Source organism: Mustela lutreola, chromosome 2 (genome assembly GCF_030435805.1).
Source record: "Mustela lutreola isolate mMusLut2 chromosome 2, mMusLut2.pri, whole genome shotgun sequence".
In the NCBI taxonomy this organism is placed as follows: domain Eukaryota; kingdom Metazoa; phylum Chordata; class Mammalia; order Carnivora; family Mustelidae; genus Mustela; species Mustela lutreola.
In genome coordinates, this window is record NC_081291.1 from 23589824 (window position 1) to 23608997 (window position 19174).

The 19174-nt window shown below is 41.9% G+C and overlaps 1 protein-coding gene across 1 annotated transcript in view; it reads left to right on the top strand.

Annotated features, from left to right (window-relative positions):
• Nucleotides 1-19174, top strand: part of CACNA2D3 (calcium voltage-gated channel auxiliary subunit alpha2delta 3) — an 867979-nt gene that overhangs the window by 403016 nt on the left and 445789 nt on the right. The window contains exon 9 of the mRNA XM_059161213.1: nt 7939-8013. Within this exon, the coding sequence (XP_059017196.1) occupies nt 7939-8013 (75 nt within the window). The remainder of the gene's footprint in view (nt 1-7938; nt 8014-19174) is intronic.

The following is a 19174-nucleotide window of genomic DNA, read 5'->3' on the forward strand; positions in this document are numbered from 1 at the left end:
CTAATCCCATCATGAGGCCTGGACCTTCGTGACCGCAACTAGCCCTAATCACCTGCAAAAGGCCCCATCTCCAAATATCACCACACCATGGGATAAGGCTTCAACATGAAGTTGGGGGGAGGGGTGGACACAAGCAGTCCATTACATCAATTGACGATTCTAGATAGTGGGTTGATAATTGGGAGATCTCCATGTGTATTCCCTGGAATTGTCTCTTCTCAAAGCTAAGTATGTTTCACCAGTGATACCTTGCCACATCATGGTGGTTGGTTGGTTTGTTTGTTTTTGCCACTACCTTATATTTCTACACTGGCAACATTGCTCTGGTAATATGGTGTATGTAGGTTTTTCTGCCTATTTAAATGGTTACTTGCCTCCGTCTAGAGGGATACCCCACTGGAGTCTCTTATAAGGGCAGGGGGATGGGCGGTCTGAAGCTCCGTCCAGAATGCCCTGGAAATCTGTTTGAGGGGCATTGTTCTTGTCGGCTGGATTCCATTTACGGGAGAGGACATTATCATTTCACCCTTCATTACACCGTCAGCTTTCTCCTGCTGGCTGGGTAGATGTGTGAGGAGACATTTCAGAGTTTTAGGAAGAAAGTAAAGAATACATTCTTGTTTTTCCACGGCAGAAGCCCCTTGTGCGTTGTAGGTATTTGTTTATACAAACGTACTTCATCATTGCCTCTTGGTTTTCAGGGCCATAATAGAGAAGGGAAGAGAGGGGGGTAAATAGTGAAAAAGCCTTTCCTTGGCCATTTCAGTCATTTTTGCATGTTTGCATGTTTGTGTGAAGCTCATCGACTAAATGCATCTTATATATATTATACTGAAAAGCTTCCAATTCAGGTCTTTCCAGAGAATAAACATGAAACGATAATGTTAAAAACTGTTTTAGCTTTCATGGGCAGGGTATTGCAAAGTCTAAGACTGATGAACTAAATGATCGAATTATAGAAGAATAGAAGAAATATGAGAGTGATTTTGTGCAGCCGAAGTTAAAATTTAAGGTCAAACCACTGGTGCATGAAGAGAGATGTCACTGACAAGAGAAAAGGCATATTTTTCTGATTTGCTTTGAAGTCTAACTACAAGCCATGCATTAAATTAACAATATTATCATAAAAATGAGGGTGCTAATTCTGTCCGATGCTGAAATTTGAAAAATGATTTTACAGAAGCCTAAGCCATGCATTAAATGAACACAGTATTAACTGGACTGATATTGTTATATCAATTTAAATGCCTCCTACAGCCTGTGTTTGTGCAGAGCTGAATAGAGAAGAGCATCATTTGTTAGTTCAACCCAGAACTTTCTGGTGCCCTGGTTTTAATTTGCAGGATTTTCTTTAGAACCGTTTCTCCAGTGCTTTGTCTGCTATGGATTTGCTTTTTAAAGTAATCGATTCCGTATTAAAAGTATGAGGATGGTATTTTCTTGCAGTGCTCATTTGTTCTGTACTACTAATTATGTCCAGTCGTGTTTCAAATTACACAAGAAGCTTTTGTAATGCAGAAGATCCCTGGGATGCCTGTGTTGGTGAAAATATTGTGGGTTCATCTGCTTCGTTACATAAGCCCTACACATTTTCATTCTAAAGGTTGTTTAATCAAAAGCGCACCGATAAAACCATATAAATATTTAATGGGGTTCCAGTAATTCTACATCACTTTCCAGCATTGCATGAGCATGCCAGCACTTTAATTCTATGCGCTTTTTGTTTTGTTTTGTTTTTGGGTTTTTTTTTTTTTTTGAACTTAGGATTCTCTATAACGTCCCCACTTACTTCATTTACTTTTTGTTTATCTGTTTTTTTGAAAGGGGTGGAGAGTCTCTTTTTTCCTCTGTGTCAATGTGTGTGTGTGTGTGTGTGTGTGTGTGTCTAGGCTTTGTTTCTCTTCTTTTCCCTCTGTAATCTTCTCTATAACTTTTCTTTTCATTTCTTTGTTCTGAAAAATCATTAACAAATTCTGTTCAATGCCGAGAATTGCGTATTCTACTAGGGCTGCCTCTGTAAATAAGGAAGACAGGTTGTCCCCCCTCCCCCTTCGTGGAACTTGAGGTTCTGTGTGTGTGAGTGTTGGGTGCGGGAACAAGTGAGGAGCCGGTGCTCACTGCAGAGTGGGGCCATGCTGTCTTGGAGGGGGCAGGGAGGGCAAGTAGCCAGCTGGGAGGCTGGGGGCACCTACAGGAGGAAGGGGCTATGTGCCGGTGGTAATCACTCCTCTCCACCCACCCCCGGAAGTACAAGCCTGGTTGGATTGACTGAAAGGTGTTCATTGTCTGGCGTTAGGGGTGAATAGGGGAGATGGAGTAGATGTGGAGGTGGTTGATGATAAAAGGAAGGGTTAGACTGAGGGAGGCGGGCTAGACCCAGCAAGTCTGATCAGCCACATGGAACGACTGGGACTTCATCTACAGACAGGGGGAGACATGGAGGGGTCAGTTGCAGGGTGATCTGTGGGGATGTCCCCCTAAAGTTTCTCTCTTCTTAGGTCTCCCCTCATTCTCTTTCTTAGGCAACTAATGGTCTTCTTGTTAGGTCTGAAAACTCCACTGCTTCCAACCTGAAGTGGCGCTGAGTTCTCACCATCACCCAGAGCCCAGAGTCAGCTGGTTTTCACTCTTGGCCTTTAGACTTTGATTTACGTGAACCTGCATGTGACACAATACTACACCAATGCCAAAGCTTGTGAGAGCCTTGGTGGGTGAGCCCAGCCCATTTATTCTTTGTGTTTAGGGCCTTCTCCAACATGCTCTTGGCCATTCATCGAATGAAACTTGAAGCTTAGCTTTCCTATTTTAGATTATCATTAAAATTCCTATTGAGGGGGCGCCTGGGTGGCTCAGTGGATTGAGCCGCTGCCTTCGGCTCGGGTCGTGATCTCGGGGTCCTGGGATCGAGTCCCGCATCGGGCTCTCTGCTCAGCAGGGAGCCTGCTTCCCTCTCTCTCTCTCTCTGCCTGCCTCTCCATCTACTTGTGATTTCTCTCTGTCAAATAAATACATAGAATCTTTAAAAAAAAAAAAAAAGATTTAAAATTCCTATTGAGGATTTTGGCGTGTCCTTAAAACGGTAGATGTAGGGAATGGTTACAAGGATTTCACAGAAGGAAGGAAAAGGCAGATGATGACGTGTCCTTGCTGTCAGAGTGCAGAGTTGTGTGGTTGGCGTGGGAGAGAGCGGGATAATTTCCCGAGAGAGGAGACGGGTGGGATGTAATCTAATCCCTGAAGATCGTGAGTTTACCTCAATTCTGCTTTTGTTTTTCAGATGGACCATGGTAGCCTCCTAGATGAGCACTTTTTATCATGAAAAGGAAAAAAGTCATTATCTTTAGATGTAATGAGCCTATTCTTCTATGGAGAAATCTAGGAGACAGTGGTTCATGGTCATTCCCCAGTGAAGGTCATGTGCCAGTTTAGCCAGTGTTTTATGTCCCTGAACATAGTGGTGCTTCGTTGATACTCGGTAGACAAACTAAGGACCAAAGAGCTCCATGGCGGATCCTTCCTGGGAGGGATTTGGTATTGAGTGGGATGCACTGTCTTGACTCTAGGTCTGCTGAAGACCTGGTCACTGAGAGGGTTCAGAGCATGGCATAGAGTGGGACAGTGGACAGCCACGCACACGGGTGGTTTCTGTCTTGGATATTTAGACAGTCCCCCGTGCTTATCACTTCCATCCCGTGGTGTATCACTTCCATTCCCCCGTGGTGTATCACTTCCATCCAGTGAAGACAGAGTCTGTACTCTCCAGAGGTGGTCAGGGGCAGATGACCCCTGTCCTCACCAGCCCCTTCCTACTTAGTAAATGCCAGCTCCAGGTGGAGGGCGTGTTTGCTGGTCTTTCTCTCTAGCTAGCACACATGACATTCGCATATATATTTTCTTTCTTCCTTGTGCACGTGCATCCAGATGCCTTCTTTCTCTTTCTTACATGCCGAGCTCTGTGTTGACACTTCACCAAATTACCTTGTTTCATTCTCATGGTGACTTCACAATAGAAGCTCAGTTACAGTTTCAACACAAAGTCCAGCAGTCCTCAACATGAAGCCTGAGACTCAGGAGAGAGGCCTTGGCCAAGGTCACGCAGGTGGTGTATGACAGAGCCAGGATTTGAACCCAGGCCTTTCTGCCTCCATTGCTTTAGGTTCACTGCTCTACCTTTGTGTGGATTAGAAGAGGAGAGCCAGCCCAGAAAGAAGAAAGGGAGAAGGAGACAGACCTTGACCACGTGGCAGTTCTAGCTCTTGAAGGGGTGAAAGTTCTTTGCCCATCTTCTTACCAAGTGGTTGGTGGGCTGGCTGGACCATCTCTGGGGATGCCTGAGCCCTCTCCTGTCCTGGGAGGAGACTCTTCCCATTTCCCAGAAATTTGTAGGAAGGACCACCCACTTCAGGGTGGAGACGGAGATGACTGAGTCCCTCTCTAGGGTTCATTCTTGGTAGTGAGATGGAGCAAAAGCAGATGGTGGAAGAAAATTCCACCTGGACAGTGAGGATGGTGTGCACTGCATCCTTTCCTTTTTTAGACAACTGATATCTGATTGTTGACCTAGGGATGAAGGAGAGCTGTTTATCGGGCTACTGTATCTTAGGGCTGGAGGAGATCAGATCGTCAGCTCTGAATTGATATGGCCATCCCACATCATTGTTTCACAAAGTAGAAATCTAGAGAACATCCATTAAAATGTAGAGACTGGAAGGTTTCCAAATGGAGAGCTGCTGGGAGCTTGGAAACAGTTTCATGTCCAGGGTGCCTTTGGTGCTCCCCTAGGGAGGAGCACAGGGTAGCGTGGTGAGCACGCACAGCTGATGGGCCTTCTTGGCACAGCCGCCCTGTGCGCACCGCTCCCTCGCAGGGACGGCTGAGCCCAACTCCCTCCGGTGATCCAGACCAGATTGCTCAGCATAGCTTTATCCTGATGCAGTCAAGGGAAATTAGTCAACTGCAAGCTTGGATGATGCCACTAACAAGCTGGCGGGGGTTCAGAAGAGCAGATTCCTCCACTGTGGCCACGGCTCACACAGTGATGGGGAGCATGGTTTTGATTACTGCATATGTTCCTCCCTGATGAGGGCAAGAACATCTTGGTCCTCTTTCCTTTCCAGCCCCCGCGGCAGTCCCCCCACGTGTACAGGCCTTCGTACTAGCAAAGCAATTTCTAGTCTGTTGCCTCGTGGGACCCTCGCAGGAGTCCCTGGAGGGTAAACAGAAGATCATTTAGCACCTTCTGTTGGAGAAGAAAGCAGGACTTGAGGTACAGTGTCTTTCCCAAGGCCACACAGGGAGTATGTGGCAGAGGCAGAATGTGGACCTGAGGGTCCTGACTCTCAACTCAGATTCCGCAACCCCAGGAATCAATATTGATAGTGTATATTAGGCAGAATGTAGATAAAATTTAAAATATTCCTGGCAAATGGAATTGGGAAGTTTGGGAGGGCAGGGTACAGAGCGACCAGGTGTTCCATGATGTCATGGATGGGAGCAGGGCCGCTGCATGTTTGGTTTGATGCTTCAGCAGCTCGGTCTTTCTGTGTGTTGCTCTCCATGCTTAACCTTGTCACCTCATGGTTGCAAAATGGCTGCTGAACTGTGAGATGTGTCCCAAATGGGAGAGGAAGGCAGTGGGTAGAGAAGAGTTTTCCTCTAATGGCAAGAAAAAAAATTCCCTGAAACTGTCCAGAAAACCACCCCTTATGTTTTGTTGGCTGGGAATGGGTCACATGACCACCCCTAGCTTCAAGGTAGGGTGTAAGCATGCAGCCAGCAGAGGAGGGAGTGGCTGTGATTGGCTCAGTCCGCTTCTGCTTCCGGCTTTAGGAATGGGCATCTTGTCACCCTTGACCAGCTCGGTCAGCAAGGGAGGTGGAGGACAGGGGAATGGATGTCTTTTTCTCCAGCAACTTCCATACGGACCAAGAACCCTGGAGAAGTTCTTCTTCAGATTGGACTGTGATGTGCTTCCTGAACCCTCAGATGGTGTCCCACTTGTTGACTGGAAGTCATGCTCTCGTTTGTCAATTGCTAATTTCCAGAATCACATAAACGTGTTTTTCCTCCATGCCTCTTCAGAGGAGATCCAAGCTATATGATCATGGAGCTGTAATTTTTTCAAATGCTCTGTGTGACCAAGAACAAAGACTAATGAGGGAGCCAAAGTCAGACTGATGAGCAGCACAGAGGCTTTGGGGACCAGAGAGGACAAATTGGGGGCTTTGAGGTCCTGAGGTCATTGACTGTGAGGTCAGACTGCCTGGGTTTGTATCTGAACTCCACCCCTTATGGACTCCCCAGTGGTGTGGGGCAAGGTGATCATCCTTGCTCTGCTTTGGTTTGCGCCTCTGCAAAGGGGGTGTGGTTGGAAGGGCTTGCTACGTGAGGTTAAGGTATGCCGTGAATGAAATATAGCCTGTGCCTAGATGAAGTGAGTGCTCAGTAACAGTGAGCTGAGGTCATGATTATCACTGCTCCGGCCTGCTTAGCCAGCGCCTTAGCACCGAAACAGGCTGTGTCTCTGTCACTCTTCAAGCAGCTGCGTGTCTGGCCCCCTTCAGTCTGTCCCTGCAGTGTGCCCAGAGCAGTGGGCCTACGCTCATCCCATTAGTCACTCACTTCCCTGTGCACAGCCCTCTGTGGTCCTCCTGGTGCACACACTTAAAGTCTGAACTTCTTAGCCAGACTTCGCTGGAGAGCTGAAGCTTTGAGAGTTGGTTCTGGTTCCTTTTCTCTGGAGCTCTGGGCTGGGCTTTTGATAGCTGGAGTGGATGACATGTGATGACATGCTTTGAACACATTGTTCTTGGGCACTGACTGCAGGCCCAGCCCTGTGCTTGTCACAGGCAACCCATGGAGGAACCAAGTATGGACCCTGACAGTGTGGGCCCACCCATGGTAAGGGATCCAGGCACCAGGCTGTCAGAATTTGGGAGTTTACAGGAAAGGAGCCTCAGCTACACTAGAGGCATCTTCTGACAAGAGGCAGGAAGGAGCTTGCCTGGAGGATGGATAAGAGTCAGCTTGAAAATGCCAGAGCAAGACTCCAGACAGAGGGTCCTGTGTGGCAGGAGAAGATGGGATAGCCCAGAGGACAGGAAGGGAATCAGGGCTGGCTGGTGCTAAGTTTCTGGGGAGAACTAATGAGTGAGTGAATTTGGAAAGGTCAATAGGGTCAAGTGTTCAGAACCCTGCCACACCCTGAGAAGGTTTATCTGCAGAACAGTGGAAAGTGTGATGGGTTGGCAGGAAGCGGCATGACCTGATTGGCATTTTAGAAGGACCCAGCCTAGCTCCAGTGCAGAGAATCATACTTAAATTTTCACTTCCTGGTTGTTAGCTTTGGACAAAAACAAATGGTCATATTCTGGGTATTCTTGGATAAAAAGTAATGGGAAGGCTGGCATTGGCCTGTGTGGAAGGTGGCTGGTGGGTAGTGCTCTCACCAAAAGCCACAGAGCCTCCCAGAATGATGGGGGAACACCAAGGCTTCTCCTTTCCTCCGTTCTTTGGTCACTCATGTGCAACCCACGCACAGGTCCTTGTGCTCCAGAAAACCAAAGACAGAGGCTGCAACTGTGTTCGCCCAAGTCTGGGATGCTCTTTAGGTTCCACCTGGGTCACACACTGACCAGCATGGCCACAGAGCCCCAGTGTTTGGAGTCACACCTAAAGGATTGTTAGTTAACTGTGTTTGCCCTTAACACTGCTATCTACCAGCACAGGCTCTAGAACTTTCTCCCTCAAACAAGAGAAGACTATCGGGTGCTTCAGCACAATCCTATATAAGGGCACCAATGAGAAAGCCACCTAAGAGAATGAACTGAGCCCATAGTTCTGTTGCTTTTCTGTTTGTTTGCATGTGTCCTTCAATTGCCTAGTAGACCTCAAGTGATTAATTATGTGTGTCCTCTTGGCTGTTTCATCTCTTTGCAGTATAATGAGGAGCTTCACTACGTGGAACCTTGCCTGAATGGGACGTTGGTGCAAGCTGACAGGACAAACAAGGAGGTAGGGCCTGCCGCCAGGCAGGTGAATCAGGGGTGGGGGCATGGTCTCGTCCCCCTCACAGTGCTGGCCGACAGTAATTCCATTCTAGTTTTTAGAAACTCATCAAAGTATTGGCATTTTGTTGAGGGCCTTGGAACCCTAGTGCATAGGACAGTTATGAAGAGGCATAAATAAAATCCTTGCAATAAAATAATGACATTGAGGGCAGAAGCTCCATAGTTCTGAAATACTTGTATTGTTTACTTTTTTCCTTGCTCTGTGCACATCCTGTGTTACACCTGATACCTGTGTTGACACCATTGAAAGATTATGGCTTTTGCTGAGATTTCAAAGAAAATTGAACCTACTTGCTAAATCTCTTGATGCTCTTACTATAATTGATTAAATAATCTTTGAGGTAGCTATTGAGATAACTTGTCTCCTGGTTGGAAGGTAAGCTTTATGAGGATAAGGATTATATCTGCGCCCTGCTGTATATCCAAGGCTTTGAAGCATTGCCTGCTATATAAATATTGTGAAACAAAATGAAGATGTATTAAAGGAGGACCTTAGGAAGTGGGGTAGAAATTGTCCTTCTAGTTGGAGCATTCTAGGAAAATTCACTGAACAGATAAATAAAATCTGTTCCCCCTTAGCCATATTCATTGTTTATTTTTATTTATCTTTTTTTTAGAGAGAGAAAGCAAGAGAGAGAGAGAGAGCACACAAGTATGAGGGGAAGGCAGAGGGAGAGAGGAGAGAGAGAACCTTAAGCAGACTCCTTGCTCAGGGAAGTGCCTGATGTGGGGCTCAATGCCACGACCCTGAGATCATGACCTGAGCTGAGATCAAAAGTCAGACACTTAACTGACTGAGCCACCTGGGTGCCCCCTCCCCTTAGCCATCTTTAAACTTATCAGTGCAAAACACCTCAGCTACCACCATACCACCCCTTACAGGGCTGGGTAACGATTTAGGTCGAAGGTGTGGCTGTGGCAGCAACAATATCACACCTCCTGAGACACAGAGCTGCCACTCTGTGTCATTTTGCTTTGTTATATTTGCCATGCAGGGCTGCTCCTCCCCCTGAAGAGCATGCTCCCATGAGGTGGCTGAGGGCAATGGCAAGGCAGATTCTTGTGAGGCACTGTGCCTGTGCTGAGGAGATCCTGTTGGCTCAAAGGGGCAGGGAGTGGCATTGGTACTATCTTAGGTGCAAATGGTAGAAGCATTTGCTTGGGTTGGGCATCTCTGAGGGAGTGACCAGCAGAGGATTGAGAGAAATTTCTTCCAGCTAGAATACAAAGTGAGAAAGAAAAATTATACCAGAGTTAATATCCAAGCTTCAATTCAAGGGGAAAATACCATAGAAATACCATAATAAGCTTTATGTTTGGAGGGAGAAAGAAGTACATGGTAGTTCAAAGAACAAGTGTATCTAGAGAATGTTTATTCATGGTCATTTTGTGCGGTAAGGTAGAAAAGAATGACTTAGACCTCCATTTATCTTTTTAAATAATTTAAATTGTTTAAAATTTATCACCGAATTTTTCTAGGGACCTCCCCCTTGTTTGATCATTGCCTGGGTCTGTATTCCACCCCCTTCCCCATAGTGTAGCCTTGAAATATCCTCCAAAGCCTCAGATAGGTGTTTAGTGATAGTGTCTGCAACATGAGATAGAAAAGATGCTTTAAATGATCAAAACCTCCCTTCAGGTTGCATCCCAGATAAACAGGGAGCAGTGTGACAATTAGATATCTGAGGTCTTATGAAGGGGAAAAAAAGTGTTAGGGAAAGAGAAATAAACATTTATTTAAAATTGTCTTTGAAAATGTATGGCTATTAAAGACTGGAGGGCTTTTGAATATAAAAATTTACCCGGCCATCTGATTCTGCCAATGAGGAGTAGCCACATTCCAATCTGATTCTACCCCTTAGAACTAAAACACCCTGGATTGAAGCCTACAACCAATTATAGGAAGGCTGCAAGGTGAGCTGTCTTGACCTAAAGTCATGGAGCTGGGTTCCTTGGGTCTCTTGTTGATTCCCACCATATGTCCGAATGGAGCACTCCAGAAGCCTCCTTCCTGTACCTACAATAGGCAGAGACCAAAAATAATAATTAAAAAAAAATTGAAGAAAAGCCTGTCCCTTCTAGCCAAACAACCAGGGAAGGGGTAACCTCATAACAGAAAACCTTTGTGACAGTACCTTTCCTACTCCAGACGGATACCAGTGGAACAAATATAGAACAGTCCTCCACAGTTTCAGCAGGGCTGAATGATAAATTGACCTTCCATCCCACCCCACCCCCTTGACCCTCAGCTCAACACAGAGACCAATGGCTAAGAACAAGATTGTTTAGGATCTGGAGTCTGACAATGTAAAACCCAAAATGCCCAGAATGCAATAGAAAACCCCTTGTCATTCCCCCAAACCGGAAAAATCACAACATGAATGAGAAAAGACAATCAACAGAAGCCAATATTGACATGAATCAGATGTTGAAATTATAAAATTGCTTCAACAAGCAATTAGGAATTCTCTTGAAACAAATGAAAAAAAAAATAGAAAATCTCAAAAGAGAAATAGAAGTTGTTAAACAGAGACAAGTGGAAATTATAGAACTGGAAAATACAGTCACCAAAATAGAAAGCTCACTGGACCAGCTGAATAGTAGAGTGGAGATGACAGAAGATAAAATCAGTGAACTCCAAGACAGATCAATAGAAATTACCCAGTTGAACAGCAGAGAGAAAATAGACTGAAGCAAAATGAACAGGGTCTCAGGCACATGTGGGATGATAACAGAAGAGCTAACATTCATATCACAAAAGTCCTGGGAGAGGAGAGGAAGATCAGGACTAGATATATATTTGAAGATGTATTGGCCGAAACTTCCTACTTCCTAAAATTGGTGAAAGTCATAAACATATATATTCAAGAGCTGAACAAATTTCAAATAGGTAAACGTGAGTCACTCCATGGCAGGGCACATCACAAACATAATTAGACAAGGGGGAAAAGTAACTTGATAGCAACAGAGAAAAAAGGTCACATTGCTTAGACTACATATTTGAATGACAGCAGACTTCTCCTATGAAATCATGGTGGCCAGAAGGAAGTGGCAGAGCATTTTTTTTTTTTTTTAAGTATTGAAAGAAAACAACTGTATATTCAGTGTAAACGTCCTTAATAAATGAAGGGGATATAAAGACATATTCAGATGAAGGAAAACTATACAAATTTCTTACCAGCAAATCTACTTGTAAAAAATGGCTAGAGGAGTTCCCTAAATAGAAAGTAAAAAACAGAAAAAGGCTTGAAACTTCAAAAAGGAAAGAATATCAGACTGGGTAAAAATAGGAGTAAGTATAATAGAGTATCCTAATTATCACATTATTAAGTCCTATTGGATATTTGAAGCAAAAATTGTAGCATTGTTTGATGTAGAGCCCACAGTTGCTGAGGAAACAAGCTAATTATATTTTAAAAGTATGGAGGGTAAAAAGACCTAATTAGAAATAATATTTCCACCTCTTACTGGAAGTGGTAAATTCTGATACCAGTAGACTATGATAAATTCCATATTTACAGTATGACACCCAGACCAACCATTAAGGAAATAGTGAGAGGATGCATATGGGTATCTCTCAGTTTTTGAAAGTTCACTTTATACCACCTTGCTTTTACAAAAGACATACATTAGCACCTGTTTTTGCTAACTGAAAGATAGCTGAACAGGATTTTCACTTTTATGGAAAAAAGGCAAAAAGCAAAAATAGCATCCAGCATTTTTTTGCAGTGAGCCATTATCAAGGCAGGATGCACCCTGAGCAGTGACAGTGTCCCTGCCAAGCTCCTTCCCCAGGAACCACACTCTGAAACATAGAATGAAGCCTCCATAGCTTTGAACTATGTCTGTGAGCATCTGTGCTTTATCTCCATTTATTTTCTGCGTCACGTAGCAAGATGTGTCCTAAGGTATCAGAAAAGCCTAAGAGAGATTATTTTTGGGTCCAGGAATGCACAACCATTTTTCCATATGAATTACTGGTAATTGCTTCTTTGCTTTATGCCATTTCAGTTTATGATAAGTTCCATAGGAATGTTCTACTTTCAGATAGCGGGGGGAAATGTACTTAACAAGTAATTCATGAGAATGTAAGAAATAAGACACAGAGAAAATGAATAGGAAAAAAAAAAAGATAAATTGGCAGTCTTAAGCCCTAATATGTGACTAATTATCTTAAATGTAAATGGTCTGAGCACAGCAATTAAAAGACAGAGATTGGCAAGTGGTTTTAAAAAAAGAAGTCTAACCATATGCTGACTACTAGAATTTCACTTAAAATACAATGACACAGGTATGTCAAAAGTAAAAGGATGAGAAAAGAAATACTATGCAAACTTTTTTTTTTTAAATCAGGATTGGCTATATCAATATCAGATAAAGTCATCTTCAGAGCAAAGAAAATTACTATCACTAGAGACAAAGAAGGACACTACATAAGAATAAAAGAACCCATCCATCAGGAAGACATAACAAAGCTAAATGTGTTTGGACCAAACTACAGAGCTTCAAAATACATGAAACAAAAACTAATAGAACTGAGAGCCGAAATAGATAAACCTACAATTATAGTTGGGGACTTGGACGCTTCACAGACAGTAACTAAAAAGAAAGTCAGCAAGGTTATAAAAGAACTGAACCACATCATCAACCGATAAGATCTAAATAACATTTATAGGACACTCTACCCAACAACAACAGAGTACACATTCTTTTCAAGCACTTGTGGAACATTAACCAGGATAAAGAATATTTGGGGTCAAAATACAAACCTTAATAAATTACCCAGAGTTGTGAAATCATACAGAGCATGTTTTCTGTTGATAACGGAATCAAATGAGAAATCAATAACAGAAAGATAACAGAACAATCTCCAAACACTTAGAAATTAAGTATACTACTAAATAACGCATGGGCTAAGAGGAAGTCTTGAAGGAAATTTTAAAAATATAAAACTGAATGAAAATGAAAACCTAATATATCAAAATATGTGGGACAAAGCCATCACAGTGTTGAGGTGGAAAGTTATAGCACTAAATGCTTATATTAAAAAGAGGAAACCCTCAAATTCATAATCTAACTTCCTACCACAAGACATTAGAAAAAGGAGAGGAAAACCCATAGCAAGCAGAAGGAAGGAAATAATAAAGAGCAGAAATCAGTTAAATTGAAGCAGGAAAACCACAGAGAAAAATCAATATCACCAAAACCTGGTCCTTCAAAAAAATTTATTAATAAAACTAATAAATCTCCAGAGAGACTGACATAAAAGGAGAGAAATCACAAGTCATCAACAATAGGCATGAAACAGATTATTACTATAAAACTGAGGTCATTAAAAGGATAATAAGGGAATATTACAAATAACTTTACACTCATAAATTTGATAACTTAGAAGAAATGAACCAAATTCTTAAAAACTATAAGCTACCAAAATCCAACCAAGATGAAATAGATAACCTGAATAGTCCTATAAATATTAAAGACATTGAATTCATAATTTAAAAGTTCCAAAAATAAACTCAAGTTCCAGATGGTTTCACTGGACAACTCTACTGAACATTTAAAGAAGAATTAATATGAATTTTACAGAATCTCTTCCAGAAAAATAGAAGAGGAGGGAAATCCCTCCAACTAATTTTATGAGGCTAGTGGTTCCCCAATAAACCATACAAAAATAGTACAAAAGAAGAAACCTATACTTTCTTGGCAGGGGAGATAACCATGATGAGAAAAAGATACCTATCAGCCATAACCCTCATGAAGGTCCTCATGAAGAAACTTACAGCAAGAGTCCTCAACAAGATTTTAGCACATCAAATCTAACAATATTTATCTATTTCTACAGAATAATACAACACCACAAAGTAGGATTTATTCCAAATATGCAAGACTGGCTTGACCCTGGTGTCAAATCAATCCATGTAATTTACCATATCAACAGGTTAAAGATGCAAAATCATATGATCATAGCAATTAATTCAAAAAAAAATTTGATAAAATCCAACACACAGTCATGGTTAAAAAAAAACCAAAAAAACAACTCAGCAAAATAGGAACAGAGGTAACTTCCTCAAATTGGTAAAGACCATCTACAAAAACCTACAGCTAATATCCAACTTAACAGTAAAGGTTTAAAAAACTTTTGCATTATGGTCGGGAACCTGTAAGCCTGTCCACACTCACCACTCTTCTTCAACATAGCATTATAATTTCTAGTCAGTACAATAAAGTTAGAAAAAGAAATACATAGCATACAGTTCTGGAAAGAAGAAATTAAACTCTCCCTATTTTCAGATGATATGATTATATGTGTAGAAAATTCCCAAGACTCTACCGAAAGCAAAACCTGAACTAATAACTGAGTTAGGCAAAATCACATATACAAGATCAACACACAAAAACCAGCCACATTTCTATATACTAACAATGAACACATGGAAATAGAAATTTATAAAAACCAATACCATTTACAATTGCTCCAAAGAAATAAACTTAATGAAACATGTAGCTTCTATGTGATGAAAGCAAAGGAGGCCTAATTAAATGAAAGGACTTACCATGTTCATGGATAGAAAGACTCAGTATAGTCAAGATGTTCATTCTTGTCTAATTGATCTATAACTGTAATGCAGTTCCTATCATTCCAGCAAGGTTTTTTAGACATAGATAAGGGTAGACTAAAATTTATATAGGCACAGGACCTAGAATAGAAAAACTACATGAAAATAAAGACTAAAAGTAGGAGGAATCAATTTACCCTATGTTAAGGCCCATTATATAGTTAGAGTAATCAAGACAGTGTGCTGTTGATGGAGGAGTAAGCATATAGATCGGTGGAATAGAAGAAAAGAATGTAGAAATATACCCACACAAATATGCCCAACTGATTTTTGACACAGGTGCAAAAGCAATTCATTGGAGGAAAAAATACCATTTTCTAAAAAATGGTGCTGGAGCAATTGAACATCCATAAACAAAAAACAAACAAACAAAAAACTACCTTGACCCAAACCTCCCCACTTGAACAAAATTTACCTGAGATGGGTCAAAGATTTAAATAAAAGTGGACAACTTTGACACTCTTTAAAAAACATAGGAAAAAATCTTTAGAATCTGGGCCTAAATAGAGTTCTTAGGCTTGATAGTGAAAGCACAATCCATAAAAGGGAAATGTGATAAAATAAATCTCATTAATATCAGGGAAAAAAAGAAAAAACCAAAAACCTTCTGCCATGTGAAAGACCCTGATGTAAGGATGAATAGATATGTGGCTTGCAAATATCTTCTCCCAAGTTACATTTGCAAGCTACATATCTGAAAAAGAATGAGCATATAGGGAATATAAATAACTCAAACTCAACAGCAAAGACAAATAACCTGATTAGAAAATGGTCCAAAGACATGAAGATACACTTTACTGGATAGGGTAAACAGATGGCAGGTAAGTACATGAAAAGATATTCAACATCCTCAGCTAGGAAAATGCCAGTTAAAACCCCAATGAGATATCAGAAAGGCTAGGACAAAAAAAAGGAATAAAAGAATAAAAGAACACCAAATGTTGATAAGGACATGGAGAAACCAGGCTGATAGGAAAGCAAAACAGTATGGCCATTCTAGAAAACATTTGGTAGTTTCTCAGAAAACCATACATGTAGTTATTTTGTGTTTTCAGCAATCACACTCTGGGGCATTTATCTCAGAGAAATAAAAACTTAATGTTCACACAAAAACCTGTATGCACATGTTCATAGCAGCTTTGATTCATTGTAGCCCCCGACTGGAAACTACCCCGATATCCTTCAGGAGGTGATTGGTTAAACAAAGTGCTATTTCCCTCCCGCAGAATGAGTCTTTGAATCTTTGGGGAATTATCTTGAGAAAAAAAAAAAAAGCCAATTCCCAAATAATATATACTGCATGATTTCATTCGTATACTGTTCTTGAAATGACAGAATTGTAGAAATGGAGAGTAGATTAGTTGCGGTCAGGGGTGAGGCGTGGGAACGGGAAGGGATGAGAGGCTAATAGAAGGGCAGCTGGAGGGATCCTTCTGGTGGGAGAAGCATTCTGTCACTTGACTGTGTCAGTGCTCACATCCCCGTCATGCTGTTGTTTTGCAAGATGTAATTGGAGAATGCTGGGTGAAGGGTTTGTGGTGTCTCTCTGTTATTCTGACAATGGCTGTGGATCTCTGATTACCTTAAAATGAGAGTTGAATTAAAAATAATCTGAAATCTATGTGGAAATATTTAAAAGGGACTTTATCAAATCAGTGTGAATCAAATTTAGGTTGCTTTGGTTATCTCTTAAAAAGTACTAACTGTAGTGCAGTTTCTGATAGCAAGAGAGTTTCATGTCTTACCTTGTGGACCTTTTTTTTTTTTTTTTAAGATTTTATTTACTTACTGGAGAGAGAGAAAGAAACCAGGGGGAGTTGCAGAGGGAGAGGGACAAGCAGACTCCATGCTGAGCACTGAGACCACATAGAGTCTGATCTCAGGACCCCAAGATCATAACCTGGGTCTAAACCAAGTGTTTGGACACTTTACCAACTAAGCCATCCAGGTGCCCCTTATGGGCCTTTTAATTTGGAAGAAATCTCAGAAGACAAACATTTATTTTCCATTGGGGCATTTTAAAAACCAAGGTGTGCTCCTTTGGCTATTTTTTTTTTTTAAGATTTTATTTATTTATTTGAGAGAGAGAAAGAGTTTGCATAAGCCAGGTGGGGGAGAATGGAGGGTAGATAGAGGGAGAGAGAGGGGCAAGCTCCCTGCTCAGCAGGTGGTCCAATGTGGGACTCGATCCCAGGACGCTGGGATCATGACCTGAGCTGAAGGGAGATGTTTAACCAACTGAGCTACCCAGGTGCCCCTCCTCTGGCTATTTTGAACCAATTTCCAGGTCATCATCAAATTGATGTTAAGGCAATGTATATTTAGGACTCAGTGTCATGTAACAAAGACTAGTGTGTTCATATAAAACAAAATGAGAATTTACATCAACTCACCTAACTGCAAAGTCCTTGGGTGGAAAGACTGTATCCGTCACACCTTACACATGATGTCGAGGGTCACCCCCCTCTCCCCAGCTGCCTCCCCTATATGCCTTCTGCGGACTCTGATGGGTTCTGCGAGGCCAGATGCCCATTATGGACCCATAACCGCGTCTCCAGAGTGTAGAGCAGCCCAGCTAGCAGCCTGGGCCAGGTGTCTGTAACTGTGGCCAGAAGGCAGGCCTGTGTTGGAAGAGCTGCTTGGTATTCCCGAAGGAAAGAACTCTGCATACCCAGGCCAGGACCTAGGAAGGAGATGCTCGGGGGAAGCATTCATGCATGAAGGAAGGAGTCTATGGGCCACCTGGGGGAGGCTTCTGGTTGCAAATCAAATTTTTCCATTTCGTTTGTTTCAACAGAAGATCCACAAAACATTAAAAACAAAGCATGAAGCTCATTCCTTTTTTTTTTTTTTTTTTTTAGATTTTATTTTATTTTCAGTGTTCCAGAATTCATTGCTTATGCATCACACCCAGTGCTCCATTCAATACGTTTCAATATAACTAGCACACTCTGAATTAGACTGTGGGTGAAATGATCGGATTCCGGTCTTGGCTGTCCTCGTGAGTGAAGGTCACATCCCCGGAATGGCAGCTTGGAAGCCATTTTCTTGTGTTGTCTGTGAAATGGGGGACGGGGAATTGTAGCCTTCTGTATAAGCCTGTCCAGAACTGGCAGAGTGCGCGGTGACGCTAGCCTTCCTTCCTCTGTGCTCAGTAATTCTGACTGCAGTATGCCCGATCCTGTGGGAGCCTTCATCCTTCACTCAGAATTGTCCGTGTGTATCCTGACAAGCTCTCCTGACAGCCAAATAACCAAGATCCTTTCCTACCCATCCCTGTTCATCTTGCGACGGTTTCCCTGGTGGCTGCCGTAATGTTACTTCCAGTTAATGAAAGGGCTTCTGGAAAGTGACACAGGGGATTATGATGTCATGTACCTTTAGTTCAATGGTATCATGCTCTGGTTTTATAATATTCTGGAGACCCCCTGAAAAATCAGAGCTAGGTAATTTTAGGTAAAACACTATTTGTTAAAATTCATTTAAAAAACTTGAAAACAGGAGTAGGGGCATCTCATTGTGTTGTGAACTAGAAGAAAAGGTTAGGGTAAAGATGCTGGCCTCTGTCAGACTAAATTGTCCTGGTTCAAAGATTTCCTGTGATTTTGCTTGAAAATAGCCTATGACACATCATCCCTGAACAAGTGATCTCCAGGTTCTAAGTTTTTGTTTTTGTCTTTTAAGGGTATTGTTTATTGTCGGGAGAGAATTTTACTTTGTTGCTTTATGTACCAGATAACCGACTTTTTTTTTTTTTTTCTTTAAGAAGAAAAGAACCAAGACAAATTGAGTGAGCCTGGAACTCAAATATAGAATTCAAACGAGTAAACTCTCATCCTAATCTACTTCAGACCTTCTGAACCATTCATCAGACCTAAAAATGAACTTCTGTGGTTTCTCGGGGGGGGGGGGTGCTATGGTTTTTCCCCAGTTTTATAATGAAGCTGTTCTGAAATTGACTGAATTTCATGGCTCTGTTTAAGATTCTTGTGTGAATATTTGTTGCAAAATCAACCAATCTTAGCAATCCACATAACTCTCAACTTCCTTGGCAGTTTTGATCTTTTCCTGTGGAATCAAGAGACATTGAACCTCTGTGAATTGACAAAAGTACACATCCGAGTTTCTAGGTTTTTCACAGTCCTGCTTTTTTCTAGCCTGAGTTCTGTCAAAAGAGGCACCCTACATTCTAAGACTTGCCACCCATGGCGTTATGGGCATCTAGTGTACATGCCATTGATACAGAGGTAAGAGATATGTGATGAACTGAAGCAGGAAGTAGCCCTCCACCCATCACTGAGTGTTGGCTGCCCACACACCAAGAGAGAACAGACACCAACCCACTTTTATTCAACTCAATACTAACAAAAGATAGTGAGAATTGCATTGCTTTTAAGATGTCATGAGTACTTTAGAAATAACTCACATAGAGAAAAATTTGGAACAGCTTAATGTAAATAAATTCTTCTAGATCCAATATAACTT